The 15,963-nt window shown below is 57.9% G+C and overlaps 3 protein-coding genes across 8 annotated transcripts in view; 1 reads left to right on the forward strand and 2 right to left on the reverse strand.

The window, feature by feature from the left end:
• Window positions 1-259: 259 nt before the first annotated feature.
• On the forward strand, window positions 260-4,643 carry LYPLA2 (lysophospholipase II). Of its 2 annotated transcripts, XM_025361419.1 has the most exons (10): window positions 260-362; window positions 1,761-1,864; window positions 2,108-2,139; window positions 2,263-2,328; window positions 2,814-2,861; window positions 2,973-3,043; window positions 3,177-3,250; window positions 3,336-3,437; window positions 3,539-3,712; window positions 3,793-4,643. In XM_025361419.1, the coding sequence occupies exons 2-10, from the start codon at window positions 1,787-1,789 to the stop codon at window positions 3,841-3,843; spliced, it is 696 nt and encodes a 231-aa protein (XP_025217204.1). In that variant the 5' UTR covers window positions 260-362; window positions 1,761-1,786; the 3' UTR covers window positions 3,844-4,643. The 2 variants fall into 2 exon arrangements, with proteins under 2 accessions (XP_025217204.1, XP_025217194.1); XM_025361409.1 differs by having other exon boundaries at window positions 3,539-4,643.
• A 60-nt stretch (window positions 4,644-4,703) lies between these two features.
• The window catches only part of GALE (UDP-galactose-4-epimerase), a 30,587-nt gene continuing 19,327 nt past the window's right edge, over window positions 4,704-15,963 (reverse strand). The window contains exons 6-16 of one of the 3 annotated variants that reach the window (XM_025385656.1): window positions 8,672-8,763; window positions 8,228-8,353; window positions 7,956-8,071; window positions 7,143-7,256; window positions 6,750-6,926; window positions 6,103-6,216; window positions 5,947-6,013; window positions 5,784-5,869; window positions 5,596-5,673; window positions 5,244-5,358; window positions 4,704-5,100 (exon numbers count right to left, since the gene is read on the reverse strand). In XM_025385656.1, the coding sequence (XP_025241441.1) occupies window positions 5,042-5,100; window positions 5,244-5,358; window positions 5,596-5,673; window positions 5,784-5,869; window positions 5,947-6,013; window positions 6,103-6,216; window positions 6,750-6,926; window positions 7,143-7,256; window positions 7,956-8,071; window positions 8,228-8,348 (1,047 nt within the window). In that variant the 5' untranslated portion in view covers window positions 8,349-8,353; window positions 8,672-8,763 and the 3' untranslated portion in view covers window positions 4,704-5,041. Of the gene's footprint in view, window positions 5,674-5,783; window positions 5,870-5,946; window positions 6,014-6,102; window positions 6,217-6,749; window positions 6,927-7,142; window positions 7,257-7,955; window positions 8,072-8,227; window positions 8,354-8,671; window positions 8,764-10,044; window positions 10,102-15,963 lie in introns of those variants that run through there. The other 2 variants (XM_025385639.1, XM_025385648.1) reach the window with 2 other exon arrangements.
• HMGCL (3-hydroxy-3-methylglutaryl-CoA lyase) overlaps window positions 11,202-15,963 on the reverse strand; it is a 40,257-nt gene continuing 35,495 nt past the window's right edge. For all 3 annotated transcript variants that reach the window (XM_025385678.1, XM_025385669.1, XM_025385688.1), the window contains 2 exons: window positions 13,577-13,702; window positions 11,202-11,893 (listed from right to left, as the gene is read on the reverse strand). In XM_025385678.1, the coding sequence (XP_025241463.1) occupies window positions 11,792-11,893; window positions 13,577-13,702 (228 nt within the window). In that variant the 3' untranslated portion in view covers window positions 11,202-11,791. The remainder of the gene's footprint in view (window positions 11,894-13,576; window positions 13,703-15,963) is intronic.

Here is a 15,963-nt window from a genome sequence, read left to right on the forward strand (position 1 = left end):
AGGGATGCCTCTCCTTCCGGTCAGCCCTCCTCCAGGAGGCGCATGGGTGGTGGTAGCAAGTGGGAGTCTTGGGTGCCCTGTCTCGATTCTACAAGGTGGGAGCGGGAGAGAACCCAGCGACTGCACGACTGAGTGACAGGGAGTGGCCCCACTGCCTCCAACATGGCAGCCTCTATCCAGCGAAGCCGGGTCCCCGCTTCCGGGTTCCGTACTGCCGGCCAGGCTACTTCCGGCAGCGCGATGGCTGGGTTCCCGGGACTCGAACGGAAGTTCCGGCGGGGGCGGCCGAGGGGGAAGAGTGTGTGTCTGCGGGAGAAAGAGGAGAATTGCCCAAGCGGCCTCGGAAGCCCCAGGGAGTGGAGGTAGCCAGCCGGCGGCTGCGGAGGAAGGGCATATGGGGGAGGTCGGCCTTGGGAGGGTCCCGGAGAGCGGGGAGGGGGACCGCGATAGGGGAGGATGGGGGTGGGGAGTGAGGTGCGAAGGCGCTGTCCAGTCTTGGGGACTTCGGGAGTGGAGTGGGGCTAGGCAAGGGGGTGTCTGGGTATAATGGGACAGACTTCGGGGTCGAAAGTAGAAGAGCCCATTGTGGGGCGGGGGCTTCCCCAGAGTCAAAGGTACAAAGCCCCATTGTGGGCAGGTGCGAGTCCCGGGTCGGGGTAGAAAATGTTACTGGGGAGGGTGACCCTTGGTCAGAACAGAAGTTCCCATTGTGGAGAGCAGGAGATCCTGGGTTAGGGTGGAAGTTCTCAAGGTGTAGAAGGAGACAGATCGGGCCCCAAGGAGGGAGCCTGGGCGGGAGGTGCAAGTCCCCACGGTGGAGAAGGAAGGGAATCGCAGCTCAGGGCGGGAGGTGCGTTCCCCAGTGGGAAGAGGAGCCCCGGGTCACAGGTGAACGATCCCATTGTGGGGAGCTGCCCTCAAGGGCCAGAGATGGAAGGTGAGGCCAGTTGGGAGGGGTGGGCAGGCACTTGGAGGCAGGTAGTGGAAGCTTCCGGCGAGTTTGGAGGACGCCGGCGAGTTTGGAGGATGGGGAGGGGCCAGCCAGCCTGACATTCTTTTGTGTGTTTGGGAGTCCCAGAGCGTGGTCAAGCCGGGGCTCGTTTGCAGTCAGTGGCAGCAGCAGCAGGTAGCTCCGTTTAGGGGGGCGTGGAGCACCAGTTTGGGGTTGGGTGGAGTTCTTAACGCTATCTGGAGACATGGGCAGCCCCCTGGGGGTCTGGGAATGGATGGGCCAGAAACTGCTGTGAAGGCTGGATGCGGGCTGGGTCAGGTGAGGTTGAGATGGGGGTTGGAGGCGGCACTGAGTAGGGGATGGAAGCTCCTTTCCCTGGCATTTTTCTCTGTATTTCCCATAGGGCCGGGAGCTGGGGAGGCAGGGACCCAGGGATGATTGGAGAGGAGGGGGAAGGCACTGACCCCTGAGGAGTTAGAGGGGGAATGAAGCAGGCGTGCCGCTGCCTCCCCTCTGCCCCCTGCCCTACAGTCCCTGTGCCCTGCCTCTGCCTGTCTCCAGCAAGCTCAGATCCTGTGGTTGGGCCAGAACCAGAGACACATGTTCTGGGCCACTAGGGTGGCTGCCTTTGCCTTTCAACCCTGGAACTGAGGCAGACTTCCTTCCCCTGTGCCCTGGGACTTCTTGCCTATTTGTGCCCAAGACAGAACCTGGGTGCTGTGTGGGGCTGATGGCCTGGTGGCCTCTTGGGCCAGGAGTGTGTCCTGTGCCTGGTTTTGCTCTTGACCGCCACCCCTAATGTGTGCAGGCCCCCGCCGTGGAGCCGTGTGGTGTATGTGTGGTAACACCATGTCTGTGCCCCTGCTCACCGATGCTGCCACCGTGTCTGGAGCTGAGCGGGAAACGGCCGCGGTAAGGGTCCCCTTTCACGCACGGCCAGACACTGTGGGAGCAGTTGGAGGACCAGCTGGAGGGGGTGTGGGAAAAATGGAGGTGGCAGTGATGAGCAGGGAGTATCCTGAGGCCAGGAGGCTCAGGGTAGTAACCTGTTTGCTACCTGGGTTCCTCCAGATCCTTGGGGGTGGGGAAGGGGTGGGCAGAAGTTGGAGAACCTAGAGGGAACCTTCCTGTCTCCCCATTTCCATCCTTTTCCAGGTTATTTTTTTACATGGACTTGGAGACACAGGGTAAGTGACTGAGGAGGGATGCTTCTTAAGGAGGGGGCCTGGGCCCAGCAGCGGACTGGAGACGCCTGTACGTCCCCTTCTCTTTCTACCACATCGGAGCCTTTTCTCCCATCCCTCCTACAGGCACAGCTGGGCTGACGCCCTCTCCACCATCCGACTCCCTCACGTCAAGTACATCTGTCCCCATGCGTGAGTGTCACCCCAGCAAGGGAGGGGCTGAGGCTGGGGATCATCTGGGGGTGGTCCTGGCATCCCAGGCCTGTTCTCTCCTGTCAGCTGCATCCTGGGGCTTGGGCTCAGGGCAGTCAGAAGTGGCATTTTCAGCCTTAGCTCCTGTGGAGCCCCCAGGAGTGGGGTCCAGCACCAACCCCCAGCTCTAGGGCCTCCTAGACCTGAGCTCTCCTAGAACCCACACCTCCCTTTGCCCCTTCCCCAAGTACTCACTGACTAGCTGGGACCCCGTCACACCAAGCGCTGGGCTCTGCTTCTCCATTGCTGGTGCTTTGCTCCAACCACAGCCTCCAGCCCCACGTGGCAGGTTGCCTGGCAACACCTTAAACACAGGCCCTGCCTGCTGGGAGGGCCCCCAGGGGCGGCGCGGCCCCACTCTGGGCTGTGGGCTGTGGCCTCGTCATTCCTCCTGAGCATGCTGGGCCCTCTGGCTGTCTCCCCAGGCCTAGGATCCCTGTGACCCTCAACATGAAGATGGTGATGCCTTCCTGGTGAGTCTGGGAGCAGGGCTAGGCAGGGGGACGAGGACACTTGGGCTGAGGGAGCTACAGGAGGCTAGCTGGCTGGGGTTTTCTATAGCTGCCTGTGCCTCTACTCCCCAGGTTTGACCTGATGGGACTGAGTCCAGATGCCCCAGAGGACGAGGCTGGCATCAAGAAGGCAGCAGAGAACAGTAAGACCCCAGCCCCTCCTCTGCCTCCTCCTTCCCCCGCCCCCCAGGAAAGCTCTGGGCAGTTCCTCAGCCTGGCTCCGTTCTTGGGCCCCTTGGCAGCTTCCCCCCACCTACTCATGCCCCCTCCCCCCAGTCAAGGCCTTGATTGAGCATGAAATGAAGAACGGGATTCCTGCCAATCGAATCGTCCTGGGAGGCTTTTCACAGGTGAGGGGAGAGGGGTGGGGGTGTGGGGGGTAGGGGTGGCAGGTGAGTGAGTTGTGCCGTCATGATTCCTCTCTTCTCCCTCCAGGGCGGGGCCCTCTCCCTCTACACGGCCCTCACTTGCCCCCACCCTCTGGCTGGCATCGTGGCGTTGAGCTGTTGGCTGCCTCTGCACCGGGCCTTCCCCCAGGTGAATGTCCCCACTGACCCCCCCACCCTTTGGGTCTGCATCCTTGTGGCTTGGGGACTGCTGCAGCACTAGCTTTGCCCTGAGTCCTATCCGGCCCCCAGGCAGCTAATGGCAGTGCCAAGGACCTGGCCATCCTCCAGTGCCATGGGGAGCTGGACCCCATGGTGCCTGTACGGTTTGGGGCCCTGACGGCTGAGAAGCTCCGGTCTGTTGTCACACCTGCCAGGGTCCAGTTCAAGACATACCCGGGTGTCATGCACAGCTCCTGTCCTCAGGTCAGTGGGGGACCATTTCCCACTCCCACTTCTCTGCCTCCAGCCAGGAACCTCTCGTGATCCCCTCTTAATCCCCTCAGGAGATGGCAGCTGTTAAGGAATTTCTTGAGAAGCTGCTGCCTCCTGTCTAACTAGTCGCTGGCCCCAGTGCGGTGCCCCAGCTCATGGGGGACTCAGCAAGCAAGCCTGGCACCATCTTGGATCTGAGCCGGTCGAGCCCCTGTCCCCACCGTTCCTGACCTGTCCTTCTCCCACAGGCTTCTGGGGCAGGTGGCAAGGCCTGGCCTTTCTTCCTGGCCTCAGCCACCTGGCTCTGTCTGCAGCAGGGGCAGGCTGCTTTCTTATCCCATTTCCCTGGAGGCGGGCCCCCCTGGCAGCAGTATTGGAGGGGCTACAGGCAGCTGGAGAAAGGGGCCCAGCCGCTGACCCACTCACTCAGGACCTCACTCACTAGCCCCGCTTTGGGCCCCCTCCTGTGACCTCAGGGTTTGGCCCATGGGGCCCTCCCAGGCCCCTGCCCCAACTGATTCTGCCCAGATAATCGTGTGTCTCCTGCCTCCACTCAGCTGCTTCTCAGTCATGAATGTGGCCATGGCCCCGGGGTCCCCTTGCTGCTGTGGGCTCCCTGTCCCTGGGCAGGAGTGCTGGTGAGGAGATGGAGCCTTTTGAGGGGGGCCTTCCCTCAGCTGTTTCCCCACACTGGGGGGCTGGGCCCTGCCTCCCGGTTACCCTCCTTCCCTGCAGGCCTGGAGCCTGTAGGGCTGGACTGAGGTTCAGGTCTCCCCTCAGCTGTCTCCCCCCCACTTTGTCCCCACTCTAGAGCAGGGAGGCAGTGGGGGAGGAGTTGTGTCTCGTCTTCTGTCTCCATGTGGTTTTTGGGTGTTTTTCTTGTGTCCTGGATTCCAATAAAATTAAAGAAATTGCTTCCTCAGTGCTCAGGCCTGGCTCATTGTATTCCAGGGGTGGATAGTGACCATCTGTGAGAACCTGCCCCAGTGTAAGAAAACTTGTTTTTATTTTTAAATACTTTGGAAAGCTCTTTCAGAGCAGTATAAATGAGTGCCTGGGAGGAGGAGGTTTTGTTCCAGTCACTCGCTCTTGGGGGTCCTGATGAACTCTTGGACCCTGTGGAAGATAAGAGTTAGAGACCTCGGCCTCCTGGTCAGTGGAGCCCTTGGCCTCATGCCTGGTGGGATGAGTGGGCCCAGCTGGGGTTTGAGGTAGGGGAGGCCGTGGCTTGGCCCCAGCAGCTCCAGGGCCCTGGGTTCCTGCCAGAAGCTAGAGAGCAGGCAGCTGCTGCTTTTCCTGGTCCTTGGTAGGGGAGGGTCCTCAGGCCTGCGCACCAAAGCCTGAAGGATTCTGCTTCTGCCAGCGCCACAGATCCTCACCTGCAACACGGCGAGGTGTGTGCTCAGGGCCCACGGTGGAATGCAGAGCCTCCCCCCACTCCACAGCCTGCCCTGGGTGGTCATGCCCAGATCTGATCAGCCCCTCCCTGGCCCCTAACTGCAGGGGTCCAGCCAGCACTCACACATCCTGTCCAGTCCTAAGGCTGCTGTCCACCCCAGCTCCTTGTGGGCCAGGCTGGGGTTGGCGTAACAGGCTGCCACATCACCTTCCCGCCGTGCCACCACCTTGTACGGGATCTGCAAGACAGGAGGTAGTTGGAGCTTAGCTGAGCCGGCCCTGGCCCAGCTGCCGGCCAGGTCTTCAAGAAGCGGAAGTGCAGAGCAGCGGCTCGCCCGCAGGCACCTGGTGCCGGGTGCTAGGCAGGCTGAGACTGGGCAGTGCCAGGTGCCCACAGGAGAGGTGAGTGGGAAGGGCCAAAGCTGCTGTGCTGCTGAGAGCTGGGTGGGGTGAGGTGGGTGGGGCAGGGGGCCTACCTTCTTCCCAGAGGCCTTCTCCATAGCTTGGACCATCTGCAGCACTGAATAGCCTGTGCCCGTGCCCAGGTTGTAGATCTGCCCCGCAGAGAACAGGGTTTATGGAAGGAGCTGGACTGACCACCCCTCTGGGCCTCTCTGCCTGGATCTGGTCCTTCCCCTCCCTCATTTCTCCCTTCTCTTCCTACCCGGCAGCCACACTGCTCTTTCAGCTTCCTCAAGGCTGCAATGTGGCCCTTGGCCAGATCCACGACATGGATGTAATCCCGGACGCCTGCAGAGAAGGGAGTGTGTTGGATGGGGAGTCTGTTCCCCCTGACTCTCCCTCCTGGCTCCCACTCCTAGGCTCACCTGTGCCATCCTCTGTGTCATAGTTATTGCCAAAGACATTCAGGGCCTCCCGTCGCCCGATCGCCACCTGGAGGTGGAGATCAGGTCAGTTCCCCTCAGATCCCAGGCACCAACTATAACCCCAGGGTCACTCCTGTCCCTTCCCTTCTGCCTTACCTGGGAGATGTAAGGCATGAGGTTGTTGGGTATGCCCTGAGGATCCTCGCCGATGCAGCCAGAGGCATGGGCACCTGTGGGGTTGAAATAGCGCAGCAGCACTGCGTTCCAGGTCTGTGGGATGTGGGTCAGGCGGTGAGGCCAGAGGCACAGGCAGTGTGTCCCAACAACCCAGAGCCCTCCCCATGCCTATTCTGTTTTTTTGAGATGGAGTCTCACTATGGCCCAGACTGGAGTGTAGTGGCCTGATGTGGCTCACTGCAACCTCCGCCTTCCAGGTTCAAGCAATTCTTATGCCTCAGCCTCCGGAAGAGCTGGGACCACAAGCACACACCACCATGCCGGGCTAATGTTTGTATTTTTAGTAGAGATGGGGTTTTACCATGTTGTCCAGGCTGGTCTCAAACTCCTGACCTCAGGTGATCTGCCCACCTGGGCCTCCCAAAATGCTGAGATTACAGGCATGAGCCACCGCGCCTGGCCAGTTGCCTATTCTTTATCTTTAGAAACAAGCAGGGGATGGGGCCCTCCACTGCGACTGCCTGAGCCTTAGCTTCCTCCTTAGCGGGGGTGTTCAGAATCCCACCCTCAGGCTCAGGGTGGGCCATCAATCAGTGGAGCCAGGGCGCTATCAAGGGGGCCCTCACCTTGTCTGCCTGGCACAGGTCCCGGATCATTTCCTCGATGAAGAACTTGGACTTGCCGTAAGGGTTGGTACAGCCACCCGTGGGGTGGGCCTCGTCCAGGGGCAGGTACTGGGGGTTCCCGTACACAGTGGCTGAGCTGCTGAACACCAGGTTCTTCACCCCATGGGCCTTCATGATCTGGCCATGGAGAGGTGGCGTCAGTGGCCTCCACCTCACACATTACTCCCACCCTGTTACTCCTCCACAAGAGAATGGGGCTGAGGTGGGGAAACTGAGACTGGGACATAAAGACCTGAGTCCAGGATGATAGAGCTTGGGCTCTGTGTTTGGCACTGCCTGCCAGACTGGGGCCCAGCTGGGCACCCTCCTAATGTCTCTGCCCTGCCCTCTCACCTCCAGAAGCTGGATGGTCCCAGTCAGGTTAACTCTGTAATAATCCAGAGGCTTCTGCACCGACTCGCCCACAGCCTTGAGCCCCGCAAAGTGGATGACCGCCATAAAGCTGTGCTGCAGGGGTGACATGGCCAGAGATTGCTCTACTGGCCTTAGTCCTTGGCAATGCCCCCGGCCTGCCTGCCTGCACCTACCTTTTTTTTCTTTTTTTGACAGTCTTGCTCTGTTGCCCAGGCTGAAGTGCAGTGGTGCCATCTCAGCTCACTGCAACCTCCACCTCCCGGGCTCAAGCCATCCTCCAACGCCAGCCTCCCGAGTAGCTGGGACCACAGGTATGGGCTACCACACCCAGCTAATTTTTGTATTTTTCTGTAGAGATGGGGTTTCACCGTGTTGAGCAAGCTGATCTTGAACACCTGGGCTCAAGTGATCTCCTCACCTCGGCCTTCCAAAGTGCTGGAATTACAGGCATGAGCCACTGTGCCCAGCCTGCACCCACCTTTTTTTTTTTTTTTTTTTTTGAGACGGAGTCTCGCGCTGTTGCCCAGGCTGGAGTGCAGTGGCTGGATCTCAGCTCACTGCAAGCTCCGCCTCCCGGGTTTACGCCATTGTCCTGCCTCAGCCTCCCGAGTAGCTGGGACTACAGGCGCCCGCCACCTCACCCAGCTATTTTTTTGTATTTTTTTAGTAGAGACGGGGTTTCACTGTGTTAGCCAGGATGGTCTCGATCTCCTGACCTTGTGATCCGCCCATCTCGGCCTCCCAAAGTGCTGGGATTACAGGCTTGAGCCACCGCGCCCAGCCTGCACCCACCTTTTTGAAGAGACGCTGTAGGGCTCCCTGGTCCAAAATGTCCATCTCCTCAAACTCCACAGAGCGGCCTGCCAGCTCCTGGACCCGCCGCAGGCTCTCAGGCAGGGAGCCCCCTCCTGGTAGGGTACATGTAGGCCACATCATCACGACATGGGGTGCTGTGTTCCCAGGGACTAGCCAGACACACGTTCCCCACCCAGTGGTGGAGGTGGAATCCAGAGTTTTGCTTCTGCCATCCCCTCAAGTAGTCCCAGCCCCACTGCCCCGCTCACCACGGAAGGCGTTATGGAAGTTGTCGATGACCACGGGCAAGTAGCCGGCCTCCAGCAGCTCCAGCACCGTGTGGCTGCCAATGTAGCCAGCGCCACCTGTTACCAGCACCTTCTCTGCCATGGCACCTGGCCCAGGATACAGAGTCTCAGAGGTGGCTTGGGCTGCCCGCTCAGAGCTTCCTTCCCACTGGAATCCTGTCCCCTACGCTCACTTTGGAAGGAGGCAGCAGTGTGCCCTAGGTACCAGGCTGGCTCAGAAGTCAGCCCTGGGGCAAGTCTGGATACTATCACTTTCTGGCCTTAGGAAATTAGCCTCTTGGCCTCAGTTTCTGCCTCTGTAAAACGGAGCTAATAACTGTATAAACATCATGAGGCAGTGTGAGGGTTCAGTGAGGTGATCTTAAGGGCCCACCACAGCAGAGCTGGGGAGACTGACACAGGCACCTTATTTTCTAGTTCCACTTGTCTTGGAGTTGGAAAGATGGAATCTGAGGATCCACACTTCTTTCTCCAAGGTGACTGAGGAGTGGAGAGTCCTGGGCAGAAGGAAAATGGCAGCAGGATTGGGACTCCAGGGTCCCAGGAAGGAGTTCTCTCTGCTCAGACCCAGGCCTGTCCAATGCCTCCACCTTCGCTAGGTGTAAATTGGCACCTGGGCTCAGTGACTAATACTTCCTGCTCTAGGCGGCCCCCACCCCCTTTCCCTCAAGGGTCAGCTAGGAGGAAGCAGGAAATAGATCACATGGTCTCAAGGATGAGGTCTTTGCCAGGCAGGCTGAGGCCAGCTCAAGGGCAACCACACCGTGGTTGGTCCTGGAGCGGGCCCCACCCAACCCTCGCTCAGTCTCTGCCCATGCCAGGGCCAGCCCGGTCACTCCTGGCTCGGAGTTAGGAATGCCGCCCAACTTAGGCCTCTCTGGGTAGGCCGTGTAGACGTGGACTTGGCCAGGTGCGCACCTCCACCCTGAACAAACTGCGGGCAGAACGGGCGGGACGGGGAGGAAGCCCCAGACACTGAGGCCTTTCATTCCCAGCGACCGGGCCAGCTGCCACCTTCCTCCACGCTGCCTCTATCCCCTTTTGGGCTCACGCAGCTCCAACTCACTTGACCAAGAGCTCTCTGTGTGCCAGGCTCTGTACCGGGCACTTTTGCATGATTTTCCTGAATTCCCCCAGCATCTCGGTGAGGCAGGTGTTATCACCGGCATTTTACAGATACAGACACTAGAGTCAGAGAGGTGAAACAGTTTCCCTTCGGTCCCACAGCTGGCGACAGCGGGCTGGAATCTGGATCGCCAGGCTTGCAGCCCGGCCCCCTCCCCAGGCGGCTCGCCCTTCCCCCACCGCTCCCCGCTGGACTCTGCCCGCCGCGCGGAAGCCGCCCCCGCCCCCGCCCCGCGCCCGGCGCGGACCCCGAAAGTGGTGGCAGAGAGGCCCTGGGCGGCAGGAAAGCTGGTCTGAGCCCGGCTGCGCCCCCGACCCGCGGAGTGACCTTGCTCAGCCGTCGCCCCCTCGGTTTTCCCAGTCTGTCTGCTGGAGGAAAGGGGAGCCGGGCCGTGGGCACTCTAGGGCGGCTGGGTCTCAGGCTGGGCTTTGGGCTGTGGCGCGGAGCGGCGCCGAGCTAGGAGTCCCCAGGCCGGGAATGAATGAACCCCGGCCGCCCCAGCCCAGGCAGCGGGGAACTGGGACAGAGGGGGCGGGCCTGCCCCGTAGGGACTCTGCCAGGAACGCGACCCGCCCCTCGGAAACTCCCTCGCTCCCCGCGGACTCCCCGGCCCCTCGCGAGCCCACCCGGCCCTTCATTCCGCCTCCCGAACCTGCTCGGGTTCCCGCGCCCCGCACTGACTCCAGAGGCACCGCCTCCTGCGCCCGAGCAGCGGGCCCTTTAAGTGCTGACGGCCCACCCCGACCCCGCTCCTCCACGCCCCCAAGGAAACGTGTCACTCGGGTTACGGCCACTACGGGGACGCCGGGAGGACAAAAGACCTCTGCGCTGTGACTGCGACTGCGCGGCGCACGCCCACGGAAAGCGGAAGTGGGCGGTGCCACCCCGCGAAGGGCGCAGCTGGTGCCAGGTCCCGGGAGCGGTTGGGTCCCTGCCGGTGCCCCGGGTCCCCAGGCCAGCTTGTCCCAACCCCTGGAAGAGGGCCGCGCTTCCGAGGGGGCAGGGGGCAGAGGGTAGGGGGCCCACGCCTCCGCCCCATTCTGACCCGTAGGTTTTCAAACTTGCCGGTGTCTACCAGACCCTGAATTCAAAATCTTGAACTACCCGATCCCACGGGACTAAGGCAGAAGAGGGTCGCAGGGGGGCCGTGGTGCCGGAAGTCCAGTCTGCAAATAATGGAGGAATCTGTCAGGCCACACTAGCGGTTCCAGCGCCCTTGGCTCTCAGCCCTCACCGCGGCCCACACCTGCCGGGAATACTCTGCACTCTGCCTGCCACGACGGCAGGTTAGAAAATGATTTTGTTTGTTTACAATGAAAAGTAGTAGAGCTAAAGAATAATATGCACAAAATGTGACATCCTGCGTGATGAAACCAGAGCAAAGGAGCCCTAAATGCAGGAGCGCACAGGTGTCCCGCAGCCGAGAATCAGCGCCTGACCGCAGAGTCTGGGGGAACCGACAGGTGAGCGCTCCCGGGCCTGAGAACGCCAGGGAGAGGCCGGGCCACCGAGGTCCAAAGCAGCAAGTGTGCCCTCGGGGGAGCTTGTGCAATAGCCCCAGTCACAGAGGCAAAGCTCAGAAACAACCCTGTCGGGTGTTCTGGCCAGCAACTGCTGCAAGCAGCCTCCTGAGTAAGCCCAAAGCCACTGATTTCCAGTCACTATGGATTTGGGGCTCAGGTGGGGAAACAGGGAGGAAATGCAAAGATTAATAAACTAGTTCATAGTCTCCATTTTTCTCTCAGAGTGCAACATGGTAAAGTATTTTCCTCCCCCCCGCTCATGTAGACACACAGCTGCACAACTGAATGCTGGAATGATTCTGTGCCATTCAACCTTTAATTACATAAGCTGTTTTCAAAAATCACATTCAGCGTGGAGATTTTCCAGAGATGCTGGAGTTGGCAGATGGCCAGCACGAAGCTCTCCACTTTCCACAAATGGTCTCTGCCAGCTTGGGAAGAAGCCTCATGACCTGTGTCCTGAGAAGTCAGAGAGCAAGGGCCCAAAAGCCATGGCAGGGTGGAGCTGTGTAGAGGGCGGCCAGGTGGCCAGCTCGCAGATTCCATCCAGAGAAGAGACTCAAGGATCATGCCAAGTAGGGAATGGGGTTCCCACATGTCCTCAGGGATTCAACTCCTGGGCCAGGGTCCATAATGAAGGGAGACTTCAGCCCTCAAAGCCTCTTGCTCCTACTCAGGTCTGGGCAGGAGGTCCTGCTGCCAAGCAGCTCCTCCCGCCCCTCACCTGCTTTCTGCCAGGAGAGACCTCTGTGTAGAGCTGGCTATGAGGTACCTGCACCATTTAACCTCATTCTCATTTCCGTGTTTCCATCCATGAATCATCTGTGTGTGCACCTATTTCCATACCATCCCCAGGGCTTCAGGTGGGCAAGGGGCTCAGAGTTTACAGGTAGCCTGAGCCACTTTGGAGCTAGTTTTTCTGTTCAGGGCTTGACAGATAAAGTTCCCAGCTTCCAGAAGCTTCTGGAGATTCACACCCTTTGAGAAACAAGTTAGAGGATGTGGTAAGTCATGGGCATAGCCCTCAACACCAGGGAAAACATCAGCATGGATAGACAACTGTGGTACTGAAAAAGTAAAAGTGAAGAGAAACAGGCTTTTTCCTTGACAGCGGGGCACCAGCTGCCTGTGAGTTCCTGTCTGTCTGGCACCTGGATTATTCCTCTGACTCCCCCTCATGTAAGATGCCCAATCTGTATAATGGTTTGTAGTGCCACTACCAGGGCACAGATCTCATCAGTCTTGTTCAGTACTCTCTCTTCAGGGCCCAGCACAGGGCCTGGTCCACAGAGGTAAAAAACTGATATTCAAGTGAGGATTGTGAGGCAGAGAGGGAGGGATAAAAACACCAACTGAAAGGGCCAGGCAGAAACCCTCTGTTCATACAGTAGCTCATATTTGCTGAAATGCACTCTGTGTTCAGCTGTGTGCTAAGCATTCTACATAAGGTTTCTTTTTTTTTTTATTTTTTGGAGACAGAGTTTTGCTCATGTCGCCCAGGCTGGAGTGCAATGGCGCGCTCTCAGCTCACTGTAACCTCCACCTCCCGGGTTCAAGTGATTCTCCTGCCTCAGCATCCCAAGTAGCTGGGGTTACAGGTGCCTGCCACCACACCCAGCTAATTTTTGTATTTTTAGTAGAGAAGGGGTTTCACCATGTTGGCCAAGCTGGTCTCCAACTCCTGACCTTAGGTGATCTGCCCGCCCTGGCCTCCCAAAGTGCTGGGATTACAGGCATGAGCCACCGTGCCCAGCAATTTTTCTATTATTAGTAGAGACAGGGTTTCACCATGTTGGCCAGGCTGGTCTCGAATTCTTGACCTCAGGTGATCCACCCGCCTTGGCTTCCCAAAGTGCTGGGATTACAGGTGTGAGCCACCACGCCTGGCCCTCTACATATATCTTCTTACTTAATCCTCACAATGGCTCCATGAGATAGATAGCATTATTCTTCCCATTTCTTAGGTTCAGAGAGATGAAATGATTTGTCTGAGGTCTCATAGCCTGTGAGTGGCAGGAGTAGGCTTTAAACCCAGTTCCATCTGATCCTCAAGCACAGATGCTAGTCTGCTTCTGTCCCACCACTGAGGGCCCTGGTGGACTCTGGTAGATCCCTGGTGAGCTGTTTAACTCTACTGTCCGCATTGTACAGAGAACAAAACAAAGCCAAGAGAGAACTGACTCATTTCAGGTCATGAGCCTGACCCTTCCCAGGGCCCCTTCCATGTTCCCTGGTGTCTCCTAGGACTGAACTGTCAAAGTCACCCTGACACTCCAGCCTTCTTGTGCCCATGCGTGTGGCCTCACTAAACCCTACTCTCACAAACATTAAAACATTAGATCAAATATCCATAATCCCTGGCACCCTTCCCCTCTTTCGTTTTGTTTTGAAGAGACAGGGTCTTGCTCTTTCACCCAGGCTGGAGTACACTGGCAGGATCATAGTTCACTGCAGCCTCAAACTCCTGGGCTCAAGTGACCTGCCTCAGCCTCCCAAAGTGCTGAGATTATAGGCACGAGCCACTGTGCCTGGCTAACCCTTTCCCTCTTTACTCCTCCGCACTTTAATAACCCCAAATACCCCCATCTGCTTTTGTTCTCAGCTTCAGGCCAAGCCCTGGTCAGTTCAGGGCTGTCGCCACCAGGGGGTGGGCGGGCTTACCGTGTGAATGCCCAAGCCCTCTAGCATGTAGACCAGGTCCTCCGTGGCCAAGTTTCCTGATGCCCCCTGTGCATAGGGACAGCCTCCAAGTCCTGCCACAGAAGAGTCCACGACACTCACTCCCATCTGGAAACATAAGGATGGTGAAACACGGTTGGCACTGGGGACAAGAGCCCACAGAGCTGGGCCTTGCAAACCTCCCAAGCATCTGTTGCCTGAAATTCTAGAGTCATTCTTTGCTTTGGCTTATTATTCTGTTGACACGAAAATCCCACAGAGACAGTGCTTCTCCCTTTAGTTTCTGTTACACTGTTTCCTCTGCCAGCAGTATCTTTCCTTTCATGGTGGACTCTCACCCTTTAGGTTCCAGTCTGAAAGCTACCTGCTCAGGGAGACCTTTTCTGATCACCAGCCTGACCCCCTCCCAATGCTGAGATTTCAGACCTCTGTTGTTTACTGTGGTTCATTTATTACCCCCCGCTTACCCCTTACCACCTCCAGGCTGGTCTCACTCAGTCAGGGCCTTGTCACATGAGGCCCACATCCCATCTTCCCAGGTCAGTCACCTCCCACTCTCCCAAATGACTATTTCACTTTCTCCTCTCTTGTTAAACCTCTATCACCCCCTTCCCCATCCTCATTCTCATCTGCTGCTTTATGGAAATGGATACAATCAAAAGAGATGTCTCCATTGACTCCCACCGTCACATCTACCCACCTGCCTACATCTGGGCCTACAGAACCACTGTCCCTCATGCTGCCTGAGATGGACCCCGAGCTCCTAGCCAAGCCCAACCTTTCCACCTTGGCATGAGGCCCATTCCCACCTGCTTCAGGATGTGCTCCAATAAATCTATCTCTCCCTCTCTCCTGCAACCTGTTACTCCCCTCCACTGGGTCATCCTCACACAGCCTGCGATCTCTCCCATCTTTTATAAACCTTTTTGGAACCCTCTAACCTCCCATTTCTTTCCCCCCATTCAAAGCAAAGTCCCTCAAAAGAGCTGTTCCCATTTAACATCTACCATTCCCACCTGAACCCATTTGAAACAGGTTTGCATCCCCACAACTCCTCCACTGAAACAGCTCTAGTCAAGGCCACTGGTGGCCTCCATGTAGCTAAGTACAAAGGTCAAGTGTCTTCATCTTTGCACTTGACTAGCTGCATCATCTTGGACACCTTCTCCGCGTGGCTTCCAGGGCTCCACATCCCTTGGTTTTCCTCCTAGTGCTCTGGCCTCTCCTGAGGCCTCGATCCAGTCTTTGCTGGCTCTTCCTCACCTCCCTGATCTTGGCTGGAGCCCTTACTGCTCACTCCTCAGACAGCTTCTCTATCTCCACTCCCTCCCAGTTAACTGCACCCAGGTTAACATACCTGCCTATAGATGTCTCGAGCTTCACAGATCAGACTGCTGAGATCCGGTCACGCACCTCCGCCCTCCAGGTCTCCTTCATGTCTCTCACCTGGATTGCTGTAGGCTCCAAACTGGTTTTTCTGCCTCTATAGTGTATTCTCTACACAAGAGCCAGAAGAGCCTCTTTTTTTTTTTTTTTTTTTTTAAGGAGTCTCGCTCTGTTGCCCAGGCTGGAGTGCACTGGCACTATCTCAGCTCACTGCAAATCACTGCAACCTCCACCTCCCAGGCTCAAGTGATTCTCATGACTCAGCCTCCCAAATAGCTGGGATTACAGGCCCCCACTACCACACCCAGCTAATTTTTATATTTTTAGTTGAGATGGGGTTTCACCATGTTGGCCGGGTGGTCTCAAACTCCTGACCTCAAGTGATTCACCTGCCTCAGCCTCCCAAAGTGCTGGGATTATGGGTGTGAGCCACCGCGCCCGGCTGAGGAGCCTCTCAAAGGGAACATTCAGATCATCTCTCTCCCTGCCCCTGCTCAAGACTCTCTGTTAGCTTCCCAGCTCAGTCTGAAAGAGTCAAAGTCCTACGGGGCCCCCGATCTGGCCTTCCTCTAACCCTGACATCTCTGCCCCCTTCTCCTCGGTCACACTGCTCCTGCCACAGGCCTCCTCCTGATCCCTGAACATGGCAAGCACACTCCTCCCTCAGGGCTCTGTGCCTGCTTTCCTGGGTGGGGCTGCCTTCCCTCCCGCTCCCTGCTAGGGGTCCGCAGGGCTCACTCCCTTGCTTCCCTCAGGTCTCTCTCAAATGCTTCCTTCTGAGTGAGGCCACTCTACAGAAAGGCCTGGCACTGCCTTAACCTGCTTCATTTTTCTCCACAGTGCTTATGAGCACCTGGCCTGCTGTATGTTTATGTGTTTATTTATTATCTGCCTCATCGTACTAGAGTGTCAGCCTCATGAGGTCAGAGACTCTGTTTTGGTCGCAGCTGAATCCTTAATGCTAAGAACGGTGCCGAGCACAC

Source organism: Theropithecus gelada, chromosome 1, assembly GCF_003255815.1.
Source record: "Theropithecus gelada isolate Dixy chromosome 1, Tgel_1.0, whole genome shotgun sequence".
NCBI lineage: Eukaryota > Metazoa > Chordata > Mammalia > Primates > Cercopithecidae > Theropithecus > Theropithecus gelada.

What these genes read in the sequence shown, in the direction of transcription:
- LYPLA2 (XM_025361409.1), top strand. Translation starts at nt 1,787, where the DNA reads ATGTGTGGTAACACCATGTCTGTGCCCCTGCTCACCGATGCTGCCACC. An exon ending in CTGAGCGGGAAACGGCCGCG is followed by an intron (nt 1,865 to 2,107) that starts GTAAGGGTCCCC and finishes ATCCTTTTCCAG; the next exon opens with GTTATTTTTTTACATGGACT. An exon ending in AAGATGGTGATGCCTTCCTG is followed by an intron (nt 2,862 to 2,972) that starts GTGAGTCTGGGA and finishes TCTACTCCCCAG; the next exon opens with GTTTGACCTGATGGGACTGA.